This window comes from Pavona decussata, unplaced genomic scaffold, assembly GCF_977016875.1.
Source record: "Pavona decussata unplaced genomic scaffold, jaPavDecu1.1 SCAFFOLD_161, whole genome shotgun sequence".
NCBI classification, from domain to species: Eukaryota; Metazoa; Cnidaria; class Anthozoa; order Scleractinia; family Agariciidae; genus Pavona; species Pavona decussata.
This window is the reverse complement of record NW_028145572.1, coordinates 2,982,451-3,005,598: the sequence shown is the minus strand read 5'-3', so window position 1 is coordinate 3,005,598 and position 23,148 is coordinate 2,982,451. Positions and strand designations below refer to the sequence as shown.

Genomic DNA, 23,148 nt, shown 5'->3' with positions numbered 1-23,148 from the left:
TACTTGTAGTTCCAGTTTCGTTCCTGTTGTTAGTAGTAATTTTGTTCCAAATATTGAAATGAACTCCATTTATTATTGCGTTTTAAAGCTTAATTAAAAAATCAGTAAATGATAAACGTATTTCGATCAACACTGCTATAGCTTGTTTCGAAACGGTTTTTTTTAATCCGGTTATAAGCCCCCTAGGATATAAGCCCCTCCGTTTATAAGCCCATCTAAAACCCCTTACGAAGTTGTATAAGCCCAGGACTTATAAGGGGCAGTTTACGGTAACTGACATTGCTGCCATTCCTATGCCAATAATATTTTACTTTATTCTTTTTGTAAAGACAAACCTGCCGCGGACAACTAGAAAAAAAGCTTTTTTTGACTAAGACGGGTATACATTATACTACTTTGCATTCCCATTCCTTCATGGGTAAAAGTCAAAAGATTATAATTTTATCATTCAAAGCACAATACGGTGAATCTCCTTGAGGCAGAGATATCGTCTTTACTGTAATTATGTTTAAGGACGGTGCCTACTTTTGCTACTGCGTATACAGTGACACGTTCTGTGCGTCTCGGAATGGTCTGGCAAGCTCTAATTTCTTAAGGACGATCGTTAATTCAAAGGTATTTTTGTGCGGTTTTTGGCTATGCGGGAAAAGAAGATCTTAGCGAGGGCCTTGAAATCCCAAAGAACAGTTTGGGAAGGGGGGGGGGGGGGGGAGAGTAAGCACACGTTTCTCAGAGATATTTAATCTTCCATACATTGTTACAGATTTTAAAGCTTTATGGGATTATTAATTGTTGCTAAATTATCTCTGAAAAATGCGTGGTTCCCTTGAAATCCTAAAGAACAGTTGGGGGGGGGGGGGAGGGGGGGGGGGAGTAAGCACACATTTTTCAGAGATATTTAATCTTCCATACATTGTTACAGATTTTAAAGCTTTAAGGGATTATTAATTGTTGCTAAATTATCTCTGAAAAATGCGTGGTTCCCCTTGCTAAATATATGGTGTAATATTGTTATTAAGTCTGCTCGAAGAAGTTAGCCATACGTGCTACTGCATAATTCAAGGCCAAATAAAGTTTAAGTTGATATGGTGATGCTTTTCCCACATAGTCATAAACTGCGCAAAATACCTCTTTATTAGGACGAAACGTCCTAAAGGGTACTATGTTACAAAGTTGTCCCCCGAAAGGGAAAAAACCTTTTTCAACTTCTACTACGGAATTTTTAATCCTGGGTTTCGAGATCGAATACCTCTCACTCAGGCATAGTTTCAGTTCTCTAGTATTACCTTAGAAATGTAATTTTAAAAGGAACTCAGGGCCCAGGGCGCTATACTATTCAGCGTTCTATATGGATGCAGTAAGTCTTTGATGTTTTCTAAAGGATACTAATAATAATTTGACACAGCCACTTTAATTCGTCAACGTTTTAGTTCTGGGCTCTGTGATTGCTTAAACGAACTCGTACGACGTGCTATTTATAGCAGACATTCTGTGTTGCATCTAATAAGGAACAAAACCAAAGCCAGTAGCGATCTAGGCTGGAAGGCGTCAGTTTCCTCGTTTGGCCTAGATGATGATTTAAGTGTGTCATATTTTTAAATTTGGTTGTGGTTTTTATCAAAGTCGCAAACAAATCAAATCAACTGCAAGCTGATAGTTGCGATAACGATATTTGACACAGCTTCCATAGTTCAAAACTGAGTTCCAAGACTTAGTTCAGTCTGGTCGGTGGAATTTTCACTTCTGCCTCCCCGAAGTATGCGACCGCAACGTTTCCTTCCAAACAAGATGATGCAGAATGCTTTTCGGAACTCCTTGTTCATGCAAGCGTAGACTATGGGATTGAAGAGAGAGTTAGAGTAGTGCATCCATTTTGCCACTACAACTGATTCGGGTGTGATGCATCGAGGGCAGAATCCAAAGACCATGTTTATAATGAAGAACGGCCCCCAGCTTATGACAAACGCGCCCATCACGACAGCTAACGTCTTGGCGGCACGCATTTCTGACGCCAGTAAAAAGTTTTTGACATTGCCGTTTATCATAAGTGCTATTTGGCGCGCTTGATAACGTGCTGTCTTGAAAATGAACCAATACGTTGTGCACATGATGATCAATGGAACGAAGAAGCAGCTTATGCATACAATTAACTCATAGTTCGGTGGAGGCCATTTCCACAGTATAATCTTTAGAGAGGACATGATGATCGAGAAAATCCAAATAATTATTATGGTAGTTATTGCCTTGCGTGACGTCATTGTGGTGTGGTAATTGAGTGGATAGCTGATGCAGAAGTATCTCTCTATGCTAATCGCAGTCAAGTTGATAATGGAGGCCACCCCACAGAGGATGTCCATGAACGTCCAGACCTTTAGGAGACCTTCCTTGAAGACTACACTAGACATCAGATAAGCAGCCCATATCGGCATGGACACCAGGGCCACTAAAATGTCTGCCACCGCCAATGACACCACGAAGTAGTTGGTTTTCGTTCGAATCTTTGAGTTCCTCTTGAACGCAAGAATCACCAATGAATTTCCTAATAATGTGGCAGTTATAATCAGAAGCAAGCAACTGAACGACAGAATTTTCAATGGATCGTTTGCATCTTCAGGCTTGGAACCGTTGCGTTTTAAGTCGGGGAACGACTCGTTTGTGTTGTTCATTTCTTGCGTGGTTCCAACCAAAGTTGGCGCCGCGGAAACCATTACTGAGGTGTTAGAGTTTGAAAGCCGCAAACAGATCGTCAAGCCTTAAATTGCTGATTTTCAATTTCAAAATTACCTTCACATCCGACAGTGTTCCAAAACTAATATATCATCGCTTTAGGGGAGAGCTTGTGAACTTGGCAGTACCTTTTGCCGGATGTTAGCTCGCAGTATTGTTCGGCGATTAGAACGGCTAGGCCCTGATGGCTTCAAAATGCTGCCCCTTCTCTGGGCAATGCTTCACTCACCACCCTTTTTCGCTGTCTTTGTTTTGTCTTCACACCTTGTATATTTTAGCTTGTCACAGTAGTTTGGCTATTTTTCCGAAATCACCTGCATAGGAGAAAACGAAATCAATATCATCAGTACTTTGATGACATTTAAATTTCGAATAAAATACACGAAGTGGAGCCACGGTAATTAACTCAATAAAGTCTCTCTCGTTACCGATCCAATGAAAAGAACCGACTAAAGATCACTTAATTGCAGTACAATCATTTTATCCTCGTAAGGACGAAATTCAAGCTTACCAAGATATTTGACAGTCAATTAGTTTTTGTGAAGAACAAAATGAAATTCTGAATGAGCCTTTCAAGGCTTTTGGGTCTATCAATAATTTATCAGCTGTGGTTATTAATGAAATTAATCTCCAGAAGTCCTTCTTTTTTTTTCAGTGCTGGCCACCAAATGGACAAACCAAAACAAAACAACGCAAAACCGAAATCATCTCAGCATCCATGGCGCCTAGAGTAGAATTTGTCTGGTTTTGATTTAATTGACCTTTGAGAGCATCTACCATCTTACGGTAAGACTTTTTACGCACTGAGGATTATGACTACAGGTACCACTCTAACAACAGTGAATTCCCGCGACAATCGAATGCTGTCGTGGTCAATATTTGGGTTTTCCACAAAGTATTGTAATAAGATAATCAAAATTCGTTCAAAACACTACCCCAGCAGCCGCTGCGCCTTAATACACCAAGAACGGATTTCAAGAAGAATCTAGAGCTTGTTATGTCTGAAGTCAGTAATTACAGATTGCAGCCAACTTCTTCTAGAGCGGCTTTCAACTGATTGCCGAAAGTAATTCCGGGGGGGGGGGGGGAAGGGGTACTTGGGTTCAGTTTTGCTGGGTATGTGCCGCTGGCCTGTCAGAGCCCCTGCCCCATTATAGTCTATTTTGTGGCCAGTTATAGACACCATCTTAGTCACTTTTTGGGAAAATGTAATTTTCGCGATCCCAACTAAGTCCCTTTCTATTTATGCATCTACTTTCAAGAACAGAATGTAATGCGAGGTGATTGTTAAATTTAATAAACAACAACTTTCTGAACTTTTTAACCGAGACCATTTTCAATCCCTACTTAATAGCATTTTCTTGCCCCAAAAATCCGAAAATGTGCGACCCCATTCTAGTAACTCTATTGAAAATGCAACCCCATTCTAGTCAATCCAGTCATGAAAATGCGACTCCATCCAGCGGCACATCCCCATTAGCCGCTTATAAGGAAGTACCCCCCCCCCCCCCCCCCCCCGGGAAGTAATTAGCCTTTGCTTTGGTTTTGCTTTACTCTCCTCTGTGATTGGTTAGTAAATTCGCACCACTTTCTCAACTTGACCTTTGATAAACAAAACCACAACCGTGACTTGCTCGCAGCTCTAATCTCTGTGTAAATATGGTTTGAAAACGTGTACCTAATCTGTATCACTAGACGTATAGTAAGTTACAGTTGTTAAAGCAACAATAAAGCTGCCATATTGAGCAACTAACTCGTCCGAGTAATGTTTATCGGCTTCCGTGGACATAACTTATATAAATGTCCCAATAGTGCAGTCAATTCCCGCTGACAAAAAGATTGATAGCATGCAGTGATTTATCAAAGTTGCTGATCCAAGTTGGCTGACCCATTTATATTAAAATTGTCATTCGTGTTATTAGCATTTCAAGTTTTCAGAAATGTAACATTGTATTCATGCTTTATCTCCTTTCTGTCGACAACAGAATTGATGTACCGTGGAACAAACTGTCTGAAACCGTTACTTCTGATGGCACTGGCTCGGAGGTTTGTGCAAGCACTCCCCATGTTATTGACATTAAATAAATTACTTTACTTTTTACTCATTACCGCTCGATGTCAAGCACTAAAGATTTTTAAAGCCAAATGAAAGCTTCGAGTAGCAATGCCATTTTGTCATTAAATCAACAAGCTACTGCGGGCAATATATAACATGCTTGAAGTTTAGTTTCAGTTGCTAAAGGTATTGATAGACCGGTTACCTTGATAACCCCTCCTCATTGGTATAGGAGCGAGGATCTTTGTTGACATGTTTAACCTCATTAGTAGACTTTAGCATAAACGCCAGACTAGCCACAAATAAATACCTCCCAAAATTGAAAGTGTTCAGCAAACTTAGTACTCGCTGCAAATTTTAGCGTGATATGTTAGATAGTTTTTGAGAAAAGAACAAGATTTTACCTGAAAGAATGCATGATTGGGTGGCAGATCTTGCCACCCTTGCCACCCGGCCAAACATTTGTAAATTTCACAGTTGTTGAAAGCTAATTTCTCCGAGAATATTCAACATGTCACATTGATATTCACCCTGATTACCAAGTATGAAGTGCTTTTTTAGGTTATGTTGTCCATTTGTTCGTAGCATATTGTTTGATACATGCTTATGAGGAAAAATTTAAATAGTGACGTCAGTAAAGATAATGTAGTCAACTATATGTAGTTGTTATTCACCCAGATTGAGGTCCAGGTTTCTTTTCTCTGCTGTGGACCGATACCCAAGTCACGTGAAGTCCCATGCCATTGACCAAAATAGAAAATTAAACTGGACGTGGCAGGGGTTTAAAATGTTGTTTCTTGTATTTTCACATCATTTTATAGCCTTTAAAAGGGACATTTCTTTAAGCTAACACGGTGTTTTTTCTATCTCTTCGGATTCTTGAACCTAAAGGGGCAGTGTCACCTATTTTAGTGTCCATTTGAATTGCCAAAAATGTATTAGTATCAATGTAAACGGAAAAATGATGGTTAAGTTTTGTTTACAATAACCCTACTTGTGCACAGATACTAATATCATTCGTCTATGACGGCGGATGGCTATGATGACAATGGATTGCAACTTGAAAATATTGGGCAATTTTTTTCAAGTTTCTCCTGTGTATTTTGGAACAATTACTAAAAAAATTATCATGGTTTATTCTTGCTCGCAAAAATCACTTCATTCTTTCTCCGGTGCTCTAAGAACAATTTCACGTTAGAGAAGAGGTTCTTAATCAAATATTTTAGCCTGGCGTTTTGACCAACATGCAGCAAAATCTCCGTAACAGTGCCCCTTTAAATTTTAATTTGCTGAAAACTTTAGGGAAGGGAATCTTATTCCCCAAATTTTCAAGCTGCTGGTGGTTTTTCAAAAATGCAAGCCGGCCTTTCTTCGCAGTTTTAACGAATTCTTTGCCCTCCAAAAACAAACGGAATTAGTTTTTCAGCTACGCGAAAGTTAGAGGTGACGTTTCGCTAAAGAAAACGCTAGTTTTTGTTCACAATTTAATCCGTATTTCTGAGGCGGATATTATTTTTCCAAGCAGATATTCCACCAAAACGAACCATTGCCCCTGAAATGCGAACATATCGTTAAGAAGTTCCAGTTTACGATCGTATTGTCCTTAGAATTACGTCAACCCAATCTTAACACTGTGAATTTTGCTTTACCTCTCGGCATCTCTGTCCTTCGTAGTTGACGTATTGCACTGTGTTTCTACAGGTAAAGGGAAGAGATCAATTTAATCCTTTTTACAATGAAATACGAAGACAGCTTTCAAGTAAAGGATGCCGGATTTTACAACAAATGACGCCGTTCGATCTCGACACGTGCCCATCTTTTCTCGAAGACGACGGGAGAAATTAGATATTGAAACTGTCTAATGTTTAGATATATAGCTGCATCTAAAGATAACGAAAAAAAAAACCTTCCTCCCCTCATAACCACCTCCCTTTGCCTTGTCCTGGTCCAGGGCATAAGATTGTGTATACATTAGAGATGGTGTTTTCAAAGCATTACGGTTTTCATCCCGCCCCGAAAAGCCTTATACTATAACGAAACGCCCAAAATAAAGTATCATTAAAAGTTTAATTGAGTTAGAGTGATCTGACAGTATCAAGGAAGGGGCCGATATTGACAGATTCAAAAGCGATTCAACAGTGTTCCGCTACAAATAGGACGTAGTGAAAACATTGCATAAGGGTAATGATTCTCTGAACAACCAATTTCTTTCTTCCTGTCTTAATCGTGTGCCATTTAGATATTGGAGCGCAATATTTTTAGAATGCATGATTATTGTAGTTAAAAGCTGAGTAACGGTTGATATACCACAACATGAAACAAACTGAACCCTAACAAAATAAAATTTAATCAACTTAGGATGCTTCATCAGAAGGTAAAATCATTAGAAAATTTAAGGAAATTAGGCAAAATTCATGCATAACTTTTGTTTGTTGAGAACTTTTAAAGTTACATATTGGCAAATTTCTGCAGCTTTGGAACAACCACTCCCTTAGGGTTGTGCTTAAGAATTCCAACAATTACCCTTTTTTTTTTTAAGAAAGACGACGAACCGAATCTCTAGGAAAATGATTACAAAGATTGGAGGGACACTCCCCAGATCGAATTGAAATTTGCAAATGTTAGTTTTTCAGGAGAGGGGAAAACCGGAGTACCCGGAGAAAATCTGCTCCTCACAAAAGTTGATGGATATGCTCTATCACTTTCTCAACAAAAGTAGAGGAAGGTAATCTTTACCCCCTTTAAAAACATTAAAAAGAATAAAAAAACATCGAAATGAAAATCGAAAGAATCAGTGTTGAACCGTATTTGAAATTACTGCATGAAAAGTAGAATCAATACGGTGCGGTTTTATGGACCGAAATTTTTAAAATTAAGAGTTAACGTCTTTAGCTAAATATGAATATTTCATCCTTAGCAACTTTGGTCATTCTACGTTAAAAGTGCGAAAATTTTGTACCTGAATCTAATGTCTCTGTGAACGTGTGAGCCCTCTTGAATTCCCACTCCGGCCGAGGATTGCAGTGACTGTTTCTTTTAGTGGTTGAAGTTTGTATTAATACGATGAAATTAGTGCTAGCGTTTAGCAGTTAGACCATCACATTGATAGAACTCTCTAGAAATTAAATGTTATTGCTACTCAAAGCTTTCATTGGTGAAAAACATTCTGATTGCATTCAGTTGAAATCCATTTGTGGGTTATCAGATTGGAAATAGATCACATGTGTAGCTGATATTAAAATCCTTAGCCTACCGGCACCAAACTTATCTAAATCTGATTAGAATTCTGATGCCTTTTAATTTTAATAGTAATAAGAATTTCCTATGATTTATTTTTAAATGTATTTTAACCTTCTAAAATAAAACCAATGGTTAAGATTAAGTATAATTCATCATGCTTTTAGTCAGAATATTTTAATGCAATAACCGTCATTGATTTATTATATCGGTCGTCACGTCGCAAACATTTGTTGTTGTTGTTACTGTAGTCAAATTTTATAAGAAAAGATCAATTCTTTTTCTCGTCAAGAAAAACAGATGGTGTAAAAATTAAATCGAATGATTTAATGCTCGAAAGTTATGTTTCTTAATTATGAAGTTTCCCATTCGTTACGTAACAATGTTTAGGTTCGAATGTAACGGCAAAGTATTGACAGTTTTTTTTATACAAGGTAAAGAAACAAGACAGCCTACAGCCTGCAGGGTTTATTTACCTAATGGGCACAAAAGCTTATCACCAGCACTTTTCAGGCCATTAACAGCAATAAGGGTTTTTAAAAAAGTGCTTGTGGCTTATAATTAATCCGTACGTATGCCCTGTAGCGGCGTAACAAAGCCACAGATCTGTCAGTTTAGAAATTATGAGCGTTTGATTGTATCATTACCTGCGATGTTGTTGACAGTGTTCGGATTTTCTGTGAACACTCTTAATCCTTTTGCTTTAAGCGCTCTCACGTTTAAAACTACAAGTAATGCTAAATTCAGTTTATTTTTCGAAACAATGAGCAAAGAAGGTACCACAGAAAACTATATTTCTAAATAGCGTTGAGATGAATGGCATTTATACTGTCATATTCTATCTACGACCTCGGCGTAAGTCTTACACTCATATTTGTTGTATTGCTTGATTGAATGCAAGAGTGGAAAGCTTAAAATCTTAATATCATTTTCTTCGGGTGTTTCCTTTTGTTTTTGTACGTCCAATCCATCCACTTAAAAAATCTCTATCTTTTTTAAAAGACAAAAGCTTATGATTTACGAAATAAAAAAAAATACACAACAACAACAACAACAACAATGACAACAAATCGAAAAAATAGCTAGCGTTAAAAAAAATGAATTCATCGACTGGATGTTTGAATTTTGCTGGGAATCACAGTGAAACTTTGATTCATTAAAAGGTGCTTTTTTATGATCAGTACAAGACGTCTATCGTCTTAAAGAAAACTTCGAAGGAAGGCGCAGAAAAGGTACGGCGTAATTTGAATTATATCTACACACACCTCTGGCCAAGTGGGATCAGAATTATTCAAACTTTATCTTTTTGTAAAGTAGGGTGAATGTTGTCTTCTCAGTTTAACTTTCCTTGATTTGAAAGTGTGGAAAATGCAATTTAAGGGGTTCATTATACTAATGTACGAGAGTTTTATATCATAAGAATGAGCATCCATATCTGCATGAGTTGCGGGTTTTATCTTTTTCAAAATTAAATCAGATTTTCATATTTTCGTCGCAACAATCAACCTGAATTGGTGAAATTAATGCATTATTTGTACAATACAGAATTAAAAATGTGTAATAATTTTTTGTATAACATTTTAGTTTTCACTTTGTTCAATGTTGTGAGCCTTCCTCTCAACGAGAATTACACAGTATTTAAATTATTTTAACGACAAACTTACCTACAGTGACCAGTGATATCTGAAGATTAATTTCTTCTTCTATGTTTTACCCACATACACAATGATTTTGTCGGTATACGCTCCTTGCGAGCCGAGCCCACCGACGAGTTACTGTAAAATTTACAATCAATTCTCCAGAGCGGCAGGTGCATCGGCCAGGTCGTAATTTCAAACCACTCATCATCACCTATAGGTACTAAAGATAATTCGTGTCCATTGTTTCTGAGCTGATTGTTTCACGAGGACAACATAACGCCGACAACAAAAGGTGGTTTACATTTTTTCAATTCAGAGTGACCGGTTTTATCTGAAATTTGAAATTCATGAGGGAAAAGTGCACCTCAATAATGGCTTTAATGGACGAACTAACAACTTGCTTAAGTTCTAATTGGTTTTCTATTTCGCCACTTTTGTCTTTCACTCAGAGGTTTTTCCGCCCAGAGCGAGCAGTAATATACGATAATTGAATTCAGGTCCATTAATTCCCGAAAATATTACGACATGCAAGGTTAGCCTTTTAACCTTTTCTACTACAGACCAAAGAGTTCAAGTCCTAAAATTTTCCTCTGCGAACTTCTGATCTTCACTTATGCCGGATTAATTAAATGAAAACCACCGAGTAGAGTACTTTCTGGTAGTATTCAAATTTGAGAATCTATCTCGATAGTGTTTTCTTAAGCTGTAACGAGATCTTTGTAAAGAGAAATTGGAGACTGATTCTGATTAGTATGACGCCCGGGCTGACACCTGAAATAAATGATTTATCTGATGGTATGATTCGAACAAATACATGAATCAACACGCCAGCAGAAGGGAGCTAATGGGATGGAGGACAAGTGTGCACTAATGGTGACATGTAGAATACTAGGCCGGTAATTGTAATACCTTTCGTGAAAAACTATACACATGTTTTCATTAACAGCACGCACCTCAGTTTCTAATACTGGTTGAAATAAATTGAATTAATGATTACAAAAATAAATAATATAACCGAAATGGTTTTACTACGTGCGAACAACCTGTAAACCGCAAGCTTAATGTATTTTTCGTTTACTTTGGACGATCCGGTGTAGAAAAAGAACAGACATTTTTTATTTTCTTATTTATTAACCAGTCTCGTTTGAATTTATCGACTGACCTTTCATATGAATAATCAATTTGCAGTGGTAGAAACCAGTCTTTGAACGCGGTTCAGGTTATTACTTACAAGCACATGCATTGATTCAATGTACGAATTGAAGAATCAGGATGGATTTTCAATAGTTTTAATGTTCGTCGATTACATTATATTTTACAGTCACTATCCGCAAAGGAAACATAATGAGGAACCATGAACAATAAAAGCCGGCGTAATTTTATGCAGGCCTTACATAAAACTTTCCAAAGAAATCAAGTTAAATTTGCATTTCTGAATAACGAACCCGAATAACGTTAATCTTGGTGGATTACACGCCAACTGAAATGCCATTTATATTTTAAATCATGCTTTCATTGCTAACCTTTAATTCTATAAAACATTGGATATTGAATTATGAAGACAACATTAATGCTGTTATTTTTCTTGGACGCTTTTTTCTTAAAAACTGGCGCGGGGTTCGTTTGTCGAAAGTAATTATTGGACCCAAAACTTCTTTATATGCCTCCAGTTCGTCACCAATGAGTCATCGGTTATTGTTTTTGAAAGTTAAGTTTCGAAATATTTACAGTTTTATGGAACACCATTGGCAAATATCACTAATTGATCAGAAATAAATTTGGAAAAAAAATCTGACTTGGCGGGGGCGAAAAGTGCTAGTTCCTTAGAGAAAAAGGCCCCTTGACGTTGATTCTCTTTGCGAAGGTTTCACTTGAAAAGCATTAGTGGCTGTTTACAAACGAACTTGGATATTGAAGAGTCGTGATTTTGGAAATATTCTAAGGAACTCATCATGTTAGCAAACTCATCCCGTTCGCAGTTACTTTTAAATGTAATTGCACTGCCGGAAAATTTACTTTGGGGAACTCTAAGGTAAACTTTCACGAGTAAACTTTCTTGTCGGTTAGGAAACAAAGAAAATCACTACTGCGAAGGAGTCTTAATAATCATAAAATTTGGTGAAGTTTTTGAATTTCCTCAAGAATTTTTAAATGGTCTGAGAAGCTACATCAAATGCTCTCCGTTTTTCCAAACCACTTCCTGGTGTTTGGAAATCGGATAAAACACTAATCCTCGTGTTTGATCCACTACAAAAGCACTACTAAATGTTTGCTTTATCGCATTCAACGTATTAACTCTAAAACGTAGCCTTCCAGTTCTTTTGGGTCTCCTTGCCATTTTTTAGAAGACGTAATTGTTCGTGTTGTAGCTTATTTTGTGTGGCAAAATAAAAGAAAAAAAGTTGATTATTTCAAGTCATTTTGAAACATCCAAACTAAATTAAATAAATGTAGGATGTTTTTTCTATGTTAGTCACTAATAAATTTGAGGTCTTTACTAAATTTGTTTTATGACAGAAATTATAATAGTCTTTATAAAATAAGACTGGTATTTCACTTAAACATTAATTAATAGAAATTTCCTTTATATTTTACGGAATATATTGCCTCTAGGTTTTTTTCTTTATATTCAGAACGAAAGTAAAAATGCATAATTTAAATAGTTACATTTACGGCAAATTTCTTTTGGCCATACTAACTGAACACGCGATTTTAAAATATTTTTGTGGTCGTTGAGTTCATTTAAAGTTACTCGAAGCTGCATTATTGGTTATTTCTGCATGCATTGGCGGCCCAAAAAAAAATGTACCAAATACTATAATGCACGTGCAGAGTTGTTGTTTTGGTGAATAAACCTATCGTTTTTTTGACGGTCTCGTCGCCGTCGCTGTCCTCTTAAAATATTGTTTTTATTATTATTATTATTTTAGTGGCTGTGACATATTTCCAGGCCAGGGTTTTTTTTTCTCCCTTTCAATCTACTCAAGACTTGTCATACGGGACTGTGACAGGAATGCCGTAGAATATAAACTGAAAACCACTCTACTATCCAAAACATGTCTTTAAAATGTATTTTCTCAAGTTAATTATTATTTTCCATTATATTTTTGCATTCTGTTTTCAGTAGAACATCTGAAATCTAGCTTTTTAGCTAAGCATGTTGTCTACGTTATTAAATAAAGTATTGTATTCTTGTGTAACGTTAATGAGTTTTAAGCTTATGAATAATTAAAGACTAAGGAAAATTCATTATCTCAGCAACACTGAGCTCAAAATGCTTTTATTTTCAGAGTTTACTTTTTTTCAAATTTCATTTGTCGTGAAAAAAATTTGACCGCTAACACAACAAGACGTTAAAATTTTGGATAAGCAGACCGTTTCGATGTTGTGATCGATATGAACTCAGCCGGATCACTGGCAGCCACGTGGAGTCCAGCCTTTTAATAGATGTTGATTTAAGAAGAACTTTTCAGGAAGAACTCAACATGCCTAGCAATAAACTCAAAACTCCCTATACGTACGTATATGCTTTGAATTTTTTCCTTGCAACACCCAGCTGAGTGTCGAATGCTATCAGCTACAGCTTGTACCGATGTTATCAATGCCGTATTTCAAAATTAAAGTTATTATTAAAACTGAACTTACGAAATAGATTGAAGAACACCACTACGCCCTCAGAGGAACAAAAAAATGTCACGTCAGGCTTTCAATCAAAGGAAATGGAAGCCTTCGATAGCACGCGATAGTTACCTGATTCCTTAGGGGAAATGGTCACTTCGCTTTTTTTTTCTGGGCAGAAACCCATTATTGGAGGGTTTATTTTGGAAACTAATTCTATTTCAGGTTCGTAAATATGACTATAGTTGAAAACGTGACTTCATGATGGGATTTATTAATGGGAGTTATTTATGGCTTGCTTTAATAAATATTTAGGGCTGATGTTTTCCAAACTCTATTATACTAAAACGGAAAAAAATAACTAGAGTGAGTTTATATTTGTTTGTTTTCCCCTGAGGTAGTCAATCTCAGAGTGAGCTTTTTATTTTTATTTAAATAAAGGGGACTACTTTCTTTTGGAAGTAATCACTGAATATATAATAACAGTTTGAGGTCAAAATGAACTGAGTTGAATGCCTTCATAACTGCTGTGAAAGGAGGTTCTCTGACGACAAGTTACGTATGGTGTTTCTAAACCGAAAAACTTACAAATTATTCTACGAAACTGTGCTGTATTGCGCTGCGCTACTTCTTCTTGTTGTTGTTTTTTTTTTTAAAGAAAATGTTGTTATTTTTTTGTAAAAAAAAAAAAAAGAAAGAAAAAATACATTTTCCCCTCTTGCTTGTTGGATTTGCCATGATTAAAGCCAACTCTTCATGATCACGACGTTCCTCGTTGGCTGTCCATCACCTCGTATTTGTTTAAGTCCTTTATTTTAAGCTCCAGGGGGAAAAATAAAGAAAAGAAAAAGTAAAAATTCTGGTGGTTCGCTAGCCTGTGTACACGTGCCTTGTTTACCAGTTCAACTTTGTTCTCGATTCAATACGCATGCGCACGAAGCAGAAGACTACTTGTAAACTGTAACCGGCGGTATTTTTCGTTTTCTTTTCCTCATCGGGAGGGGGAGGGGGAATCACCCGACAAAGGCTATTCTTGGGGAGGGGGCTAACAAAAATAAGTTGGATTATGGATAAAATTCCACAAGCCACCACCGCCACCACCTACACAATGAACTGACCTTTCCGCTGGTTAAAAACCTTTCGAGTGAGAGCGAACTTTAGTCATGAGTTGTGGCATTCCAAATTATTGAAGCCTAGGTATTTAGCGTTTGGAAAGAGGAATTTTTCTCTCTTCGATTACCCATTTTAGAGCTCGCCCCAACTTTCATGCGGTCGAAAAAGCGAAAAACGCAGAAAACGTTGCTACATGGGTCTGAAATTCAAAAAGACCTGAATACCTAGGCACTGTACATCTTAACAACTCAACCATACAAGAAATATGGTTTTTATGTACCATAACAATGCATGCCATCAATCTGACCTTAAGTTGCAATGAAGTTTTTGATGTTCTCTAGTCATCTTTTTCATTTTAAAAGCGAAGCCGCTAACGAGATCTATTAGCTTAAATGATTGGTTTTAGTGTACAGTGATCGACTTCCGATGATATTTTAACATGTACTTTATTGTTCCTTTATTTGCTACCGGAAAGTTAAAAGTCTTAGGCTCCGTTTCTAGTTAATCTCCCATGCAAGCCACTTATATAATTATCTCTCAAGCATAAAGTAGAGCTTACTTGATGTGCCATACAGCTATTTAATAAGAGCTTTTGAGTCTTACCTTGGAGTTATTTGTTTTACCACACCAACCGTTGCGGGTTTTTAATAAAACAAACGTTCCAATAAGCAAAATTAGAACCCGCGAAAGAAAACAAAAACTTGGGGTTCAATAGCAATCTCAATAAGCGAAATTTCAAGTAGTTAACAGCGGTTTCGGATAAACTTCGAGACAGGTTCTAAGCTATAGCCTTGATATAGTTATCTTTAGATTAGTGACAATCTTAGATAGTGAAATGTATCTGATCCGCTTAACTTCTTGAATTTGCGTTTTGCTCTTGATTAGTCGGCCTCCTGCAAGGATACACCCTTCTTCTGCGTTAAATTTTTTCTATGAGCTGAACCGCGGAACATAAAAACCGACCTCAAACGCCTGATAATTATGGGGATAGGTTTACCTCCGAGGCTAGCTTTGGGACCGTAATACTGGTTCATTTTTGATGGAGTCGCAAGCAAATGACTTGGGAGACAGTAATCAAGTCCACTGATTGTAATTCGGTTTTCCTTTTTGCCTCAAGTCAAGACAGTTTACGTGACCTTAGGTTCCTACATGGAATCTACTCAAAGTAAATTCCCGGCGTTCTAAACTAATATAAACCGTTGCCGGGACGGACATCTTGTCATATACTTGTGAGCAACACGTTCATACTTACCAAATGGCGGCGGCATGTTATGGATATATATAAATAAAACGTTATTACAGTCAGAAAAATAAAGAAATTACTGGATAAGTTTACTTACGTTCAACTGTGAGGTGTACTTGATCGACGTCTGAACAACGAAATCACCAGTTCTTAAAAAAGAGAGAAACCAGTGAGAAAATGAAAGTGTTTGTTCCAAAACATTGGTTTCTGGCTCAATACTTCTTTCTGTCATGTAAATTTCCGTCAAGCTGCTAACAAAACCATAAGGCTCTATCTTCTTTCGCACACCGGTCAATTAGCATGCTATATATTACCCCAAACTTTTGATATTTTTCCCACTTTGATGTCGGTCCTTTGAGATTGCATTCACAGTGGCATTCAACTTTAAGCTTCGCTTTGTTCTGTTATATCCCTCAAATTTCTGCGAAATTTCCCATGCAAATTTTATCTGATTTTAACAAGAAGTTAAGTTTCCAATTCACGTCTTCTTAACACGAATTTAATTTCTTGCCCATTCGCTCCTGTCAGCTTCGATAAACCCGTGTTTGCTTTTCAAGCTGAAGCGGTCACTGCCAGCATATTATGTTGTCAAAATCTATTTCTTGTATTAACAGGATGAATTTTTAACTAGCACCGTGACGATCAAAATTCATCAAAATTGAGTCGGTACTCTCTATTATTGTCTTACGTTGTGAAGGTTTGTTTGCTCACCTCAGGAAATATGCGGCGGAAAAAGAAAACAAAGCGGGGTCTATTGAATTTTATGAATGCTCTGATCTACAATAGCAAATGACATTTGAGTTATAGAAACCATTAAAATGAATTTACTTCAGCAAGCGAAAGTGCTTGATATAGTAACCAAGATGATACGGGCGCACGAATTTGAACCGGCGCAAGCTTTTAAGAGCAAATCGCGGTTGGTTGACAGTTTGTCAATTGAAAACTAAAACCATCATAAACAGTCCTTGAGGCCTGAATGTTTTTGTAAACACGGGAGAATTATATTGAATTTATGCGAATTCGGGACCTGTAAACCACGATCACAGTAGGCAGTTAATCGTTATTTACAAAGCTCTGACAAATATACATTTCAGTTTTATGACAAGGGTTAGGTTCATTCCCAACAACCCCTTTTGCCGATTAAATGAATGATTTGATTTGGCATGTGGTAAAGATGAAATTAAATGTATTTGGTAATGAATAAAAATAGGCAAACTATCCGTTCCAATTCACAATGCCAGACTGGATCTTAACTTTCAAAATCACAATCACATGCAGAAACTATTTCGCAGTAAAGACAAGTTAAACCTACAAGTTTGTAGGTAAAACCCTAGGGACCGTTCTTTGCACGAACGATCGAGATGACATTGTCTGTAACTTCGCTTTAAATTCGAATAGACGTAATTACAAAGCAGCTTGTGAAAATTTTTGTTCGGCATTATAGTAACTAACTATCAGAACCTGATTGGCATGAAATGTGTTTTAAGACGCTAGTCTATCAGGTTAAACAAAAATGAAAGTTCGCAGAATTTAATTAAGCCGGGATATTCATATTTTCCGAGTTGTAAAAGCTTTATACGCGTTTTACGCGACACACTGATTCACATGCAAAACTGGACAAACATTAAATGGTTCAGCAAATGTGAAGCCATTTTTTTAACGTTAAGTGAGTATATGCCTGTATAACGTGAATGAAGTGTTTCATGATGCTTATTCAAGTAAAGGTTGCTAGGCAAGTTTATCAATATGTGACACAGGGAAACGTAGGATTTTCTATCTACTTTTTGTCTCTTTGTTTTCATCGAAGTTTAAACAGTATGAATCACGTAGGCCAGCTGAGTTCTTTACGGCTTCTTACTGATTAGTTTTGATAGTGTCAACAAATGTTAATAAAATAATGTTTTTTGCTAAGTAATGTTTGTTCATAGGTATGAATATAAAACACTGAAGCACGTTCACGCCAAGTAAATAATTGTGCGTGTGGTTATACTTTTACCGAATTTCAATTTCTTTAAAGCCATTCACCAAATAATTTTGAACTATTCACTCCTTCAAATTTCCCAAGAGATATTTTAAGGAATAGAACAATACAATTACTTTTTCGGCCAAACATATTTTACCTCCTTCAAAAGTATGTGTACTCCCACAGTTGAACAGTTAGGTTTTGGCCCAATTTCACATGATATGTCGCCGCGTCTTCAGTGAGTCAAGTTGCAGATTAAAATCCAATCAAATTGAAGAGCATTTCTTGTCCAGTATCACGGTGTGGTTAAGATGCCTGATTACCCGGCGAGTTTTTTTTTATAATGACATGCGACGTCACTAAAATTCGACATAAAACACTTGGGATTTTTCCACTAATATCGAAACTTGAGCGCTCGGAGGAGCATAACGGTTAACAACATGATGAAAACTTTTACAGTTTGGTATTTTGTATTATTGAAGACGCTTGATAATGACGTTTATTTATATTGCTTTTTAATTGACTTTCTAACCATATCAGTTTCAAAAGGCTAAGTGGTTTTAATTACAAATCTATAAAGACAGCCGCTTAATTTCACCCCTTGAAGTGATTAGATTATGCTATCCTGTAAAGCATTCATTGCTGACCTTATCTGTTATGGATTGACTCCAAATGAACTTTAAGTACTACAAACTGATTTCTTCAAGAACGTGCGGTAATCTAAGTACTACAATGACTTCGCGCGTTGAGCGAATCAGTATTTATATAATTAGCATTCAAATTTTTTTACAGAAGGTGTATCAACAGACGTGGGAAAGATCCATTCTTTTCTTCTTGTCGTGCAGCCCTTTCGTTTAGTTTTTCGTATTTTTAAAGATATATAATACATATAGTAGTCGCTTACATTTAATTACTTTATCTTGATGAAAGGAAATATATTATCTGGCAGGCTCTCATGTAATACATGCCAATGCTAAGTGTTTGTTTACCTAAAAAATACACGCTGCCTTGAACGTGCTTGTTCATCCTTTTATATTATCTCCACCTGGCGTTATTTTTCCTTGATCCCTAACCGCTCATCTACACTCAACTTTGCTTAAACCTTGGATATTTTGATGCAGTAAAATAACATTAACAAGCACTCATAATCGCCGGTTCGAGGCTGTTATTGAGCTACACTGCCCGGGGCGCCGGAGCCAGGCGAAGAGATATTGTAAGCTTCCCTCCTGACATGACCTCGAGATTTGTGGAAATAAGAAATTGTGCTTTTTAGCAGCAAATTGTCATTAGAAGGTCAATAATGTTTACAAAAATCACCTCAGAAATTTTGTCATGAAACAAACTGTCTTTCTAGCAAAAGCGGCCGGATGTTTTTAGTAACATTCACAATCTTACTTATAAATGTTAAGATTTGGACACCAGCTATGAATAGTTCAAAATTTTGATAACATTATACGTATCTCACCTTAATTGGAGGTATTCAAAAGAAACAAGCTTTGCCGAGAATGTATCTTTGAATGAATGGGAAACAGAGTTGTACGTGCGGTAAACTGATGTCCTTTCAGACTCGACCACTCACGATTCAAGTTTAACTCGTCAGCAGCCTTTTCATTGCCAAGTAAACAGCCCTGCAAAGAAGCATTGATTTGTTCCTTTAGTTAAATTGAAGCAAAAGTCACCGAATGAATAACTATGATTTCAAACTCTACTCACTGAGTGTGTCAATTGAAGATCCTTGCTCCGCTAATTAAAGAAGTCGGCGAACGCGGTGTATTTTGAGGCGGATCGTCTATAACACAGCTTTCATCAGTAACCAATTAATTATAGGGTTAGGGTTAGAGGAGTTGAAACTTACTATTTTCTTCCTCAGGTATCAGCTGCTTCAACATCTGTTGACGACTTCATGACTTCATGGCCTTGTTTGAAAATTTGAATTGTTCCAAACTAAAATATTCACCTTGTGACAAGTTCGGTTTTGTTGGTTGTACAAAAGCAGGAGTAATTGGAGGAAAGCATTTTAATGACTCATTCTTTATCATATTAAATATTTGTCTAGTCAAGTTAAACTATCTAAACATCCTTGGAGTGCACGAAATGAAAAGATTAGACCGCGGACTGGTCGTATCTAAAGTTCCTGTTTCCAATGTTTAAACTCATGTGCGCACGATTGTCTTAGATCAAGCGATGAAGAGGGGGTCTACTTAACCCGAAATTGATGGCTTAAATTAGGCAATTATTGCCAACTTGAATTAGAAATTGGTTTGTGGTATTGTAATCATAAATTTATGCAGAGAAATTAAGTACTCGCACTGTAAAGGTACTCGCAGCTAAACCTGTAATTGCTGTCGCCGCTTTGTTTCTCGTTCGTTATTCAGTGCATGTACACAACAGAAACCTGCATGATAAAAGCCATTATACTTCATACACTTCTTTCCCAAGCCGTATATTAGAGAAATCTAAGGTCATTGCAAGCGTAATAAGTAAACACACATACCCTTCAATCAATAATACAGTAATTGTAAACACTCCCATGGAGGGTTTGTTTGCGTCTAGTTTATGCTAAACACCAACATTCAGTTTAGCTTTAACGTTCATATTATAAACGATCTTTTTTTTCTTTATATATAAAAAAATGAAAATCTCTCTAGCTTTACACTAAGTACGTTTTGTAATGGTAGAAATATTTACCCTTTTATGCCTAATAATGTTGAACAACTATGCCTTTTGAGACACTGTTAGAAAAACAGTGCTGCAGTTCAGATACAGTTTTCAGTTTCCCGGCATACTGTTCTTAATAATTACTTCACTGAGCCAGGTCATGCGTTTACTTACTTCCACGAGGCGGTGGAGTACGGAAGAACGTCGAGGACTGGTGTTCTTAAAACGATCTTAAAAATCCATCCTACAAAGTCTCGATACTTAGAATTTACACTTAATCAAACGTACTTGGCGAAACCAATGATGCATTATTAATGTGAATCGTGTGGTCTGTAACTGTTGGTTACTTAATGTTATGTAAATTCTTATTGTTACTGTACTTGTATTCGTCTTGTTTATTATATCTATATAAGTGCAATATTGGACATTAAAAAACTTTAAACTTTATGGCGAAACCAAATGTATTATCATGAATGTCAATCGTGTGATCTGTAACTGTTGGTTACTTAATGTTATGTAAATTCTTATTGTTACTTCTGATTCGTCCTGTTTATTATATATATAAGTGCAATATTGGACATTAAAAAACTTTAACCTTTATGGCGAAACCAAGTGTATTATTAATGTCAATCGTGTGATCTGTAACTGTTGGTTACTTTAATGTTATTCAAATTCTTATTGTTACTTGTATTCGTCTTGTCTATTATATATGTATAAGTGCAATATTGGACATTAAAAATCTTTAAACTTTATGGCGAAACCAAATGTATTATTAATGTGAATCGTGTGATCTGTAACTGTTGGTTACTTAATGTTATGTAAATTCTTATTGTTACTTGTATTCGTCTTGTTTATCATATATGTAAGTGCAATATTGGACATTAAAAATCTTTAAACTTTATGGCGAAACCAAATGTATTATCATGAATGTCAATCGTGTGATCTGTTACTGTTGGTTACTTTAATGTTATGCAAAAAATTAATTCTTTTTTTTTTTTCATGATAACTATTTGCCTGGTATTTGTCTTGTTTATTGTATATGTAAGTGCAATATTGGACGTTAAAAAACTTTAAATTAACAAAGGATATATTTTTTACAGCTTCTTTATCTAACTTTTTTGTTTTCGTCTTTTTTTCGCTACCGTAAAATTTAAGATTAATCTTGCCGTCTATCATTTATTATCTCAAGTATTTTACTTGTCCAGGTCTGCAAAGGAACCCGCGACACCTCTCAGCGTCTTATCGCTGTGATCTTGTCAAATTTAGAGTATCGAACAACAATGCTGTTGCGTTAGAAAACGTGGGCCTTATTCTTTTCAGGGGACATAGAAGATCTCAACGCACGGCTTGGATGATAAAAGGAACTGTTACTATCATGTGTCAGTAGTGCAGTTAATCTCTGCTTTAAACATTGTAGCTACGTTTCTTTCCATTTTTACTAAGCTTTCCTAGCCTCCGATGAAGGTTAGTCTTATCTAACCAAAGTATTAGGCAAATTTCATTAAAAATACATGACTTTCAACCTTTTCATAAGCCTTGCATTTGTTATTTAGCGCTGATATAGCGGATACGTATACGTGTACAAACGAATATCTTTTTACACACGTCCACGCGTAAACGATGAAATCGGCTATATAAAACACATCTTTTAAAACTCTTTTTACTGTGGATGTTTTCGAAAACGCAGTGCACGCTTAAGCCATTTCGTGTGGAGAGGTTAATAATGTCAACCTCGTCCATCACGTCCTCGCGAAATTCAAAATGGCGGGCGGCGAAGACCCTTGGTACAGGCTGTGAAATTATCCATGATAAACAGTCATATTTGATCCCGGAAAAGTGTAGCGAGGACGAAAACCAAGACGAAAAAATTACACCCCACGACATTCACTAAAAGTTGAATTGTTACTCTACATTGCAAATGTAAAAAAAAAAATGTAAATGTAATTTATTTACTCACGAAGCACCAAAGAGCTCCAGGAGTTCGTTCAAAGGTCGATTGGAATTTAGAAAATTTTGGTTTTTCTGGAGAGAGGAAAGCCGGAGAACCCCGAGAAAAACCCTCGGAGCAATGACGACAATCAACAACAAACTCAACCCACATATGACGCCGATATCCCGGGCCACATTGGGGGGAGGCGAGTGCTCTCACCACTGCGCCAACACTGCTCCCCATTGCGTTGCATTGCATTGCATTCATTAATTGCCTTTGATATTTATTTAACTACAATGATACTAATAACTATAAATAATAATTGCTTTCGATATTGTAATTAATAACTCACCGGGGTACAGTATTAGATACATAAAATATGCCCCTCTGCCTCACCTTTCCATATTCTTAGACATTTACATTCTAACGTATATTATGCAACATCGGATTGGAGAATATTAAAATGAAAAAAAATGAAATCTAGTTGTTTCGTTTTACAGAAAGCGGGTTATGTATTGGGCCAGACCTTAAAAGCGACTTACTCAAATTTGCTCTAATGCTTTCATTATCCCAGTTTTTAAATTTATGGTTGATAAAACGAAGGCTGCAGAACTTTAAATCCGTTACGAGCACTTCTCATTATTTTTTATTTTCATTTATTTGCCCTACACAAATGTACACACACACAAACAAATAAGAAAAGAGGTACGTTGACAAGGACTGAAATACATATACCTTCTATTACGAATATTATGAGTAGTGGCTAGGAGGTTTAATACACAATGGCGCTTATGACGGTTATTTGGCCTCGCCAATCTGAGTACCGACTGGAGTTGAAGAATGTTTCTGTCGCTAGCTCTGCAAAGTCTACATTAGGTTGCATCTGATCCAACAGCAAATTTCAAATCACCATTATATCCTAAATGCTTGTCCACATAAACATTTTGTCCTACAGAACTTGAC

At 36.5% G+C, this 23,148-nt stretch overlaps 1 protein-coding gene across 4 annotated transcripts; it reads right to left on the bottom strand.

The window, feature by feature from the left end:
- Positions 1-868: 868 nt before the first annotated feature.
- Positions 869-19,576, bottom strand: LOC146464806 (D(1) dopamine receptor-like). Of its 4 annotated transcripts, none has more exons than XM_085129318.1 (4): positions 19,453-19,576; positions 19,063-19,225; positions 15,732-15,783; positions 869-3,041 (listed from the first exon to the last, which is right to left on the bottom strand). In XM_085129318.1, the coding sequence occupies exon 4, from the start codon at positions 2,706-2,708 to the stop codon at positions 1,692-1,694; it is 1,017 nt and encodes a 338-aa protein (XP_084985444.1). In that variant the 5' UTR covers positions 2,709-3,041; positions 15,732-15,783; positions 19,063-19,225; positions 19,453-19,576; the 3' UTR covers positions 869-1,691. The 4 variants fall into 4 exon arrangements, with proteins under 4 accessions (XP_084985444.1, XP_084985443.1, XP_084985446.1 ...); XM_085129317.1 differs by having other exon boundaries at positions 19,311-19,525; XM_085129320.1 differs by lacking the exons at positions 15,732-15,783; positions 19,063-19,225; positions 19,453-19,576 and adding an exon at positions 9,685-9,811.
- Between the last annotated feature and the right edge of the window lie 3,572 nt (positions 19,577-23,148).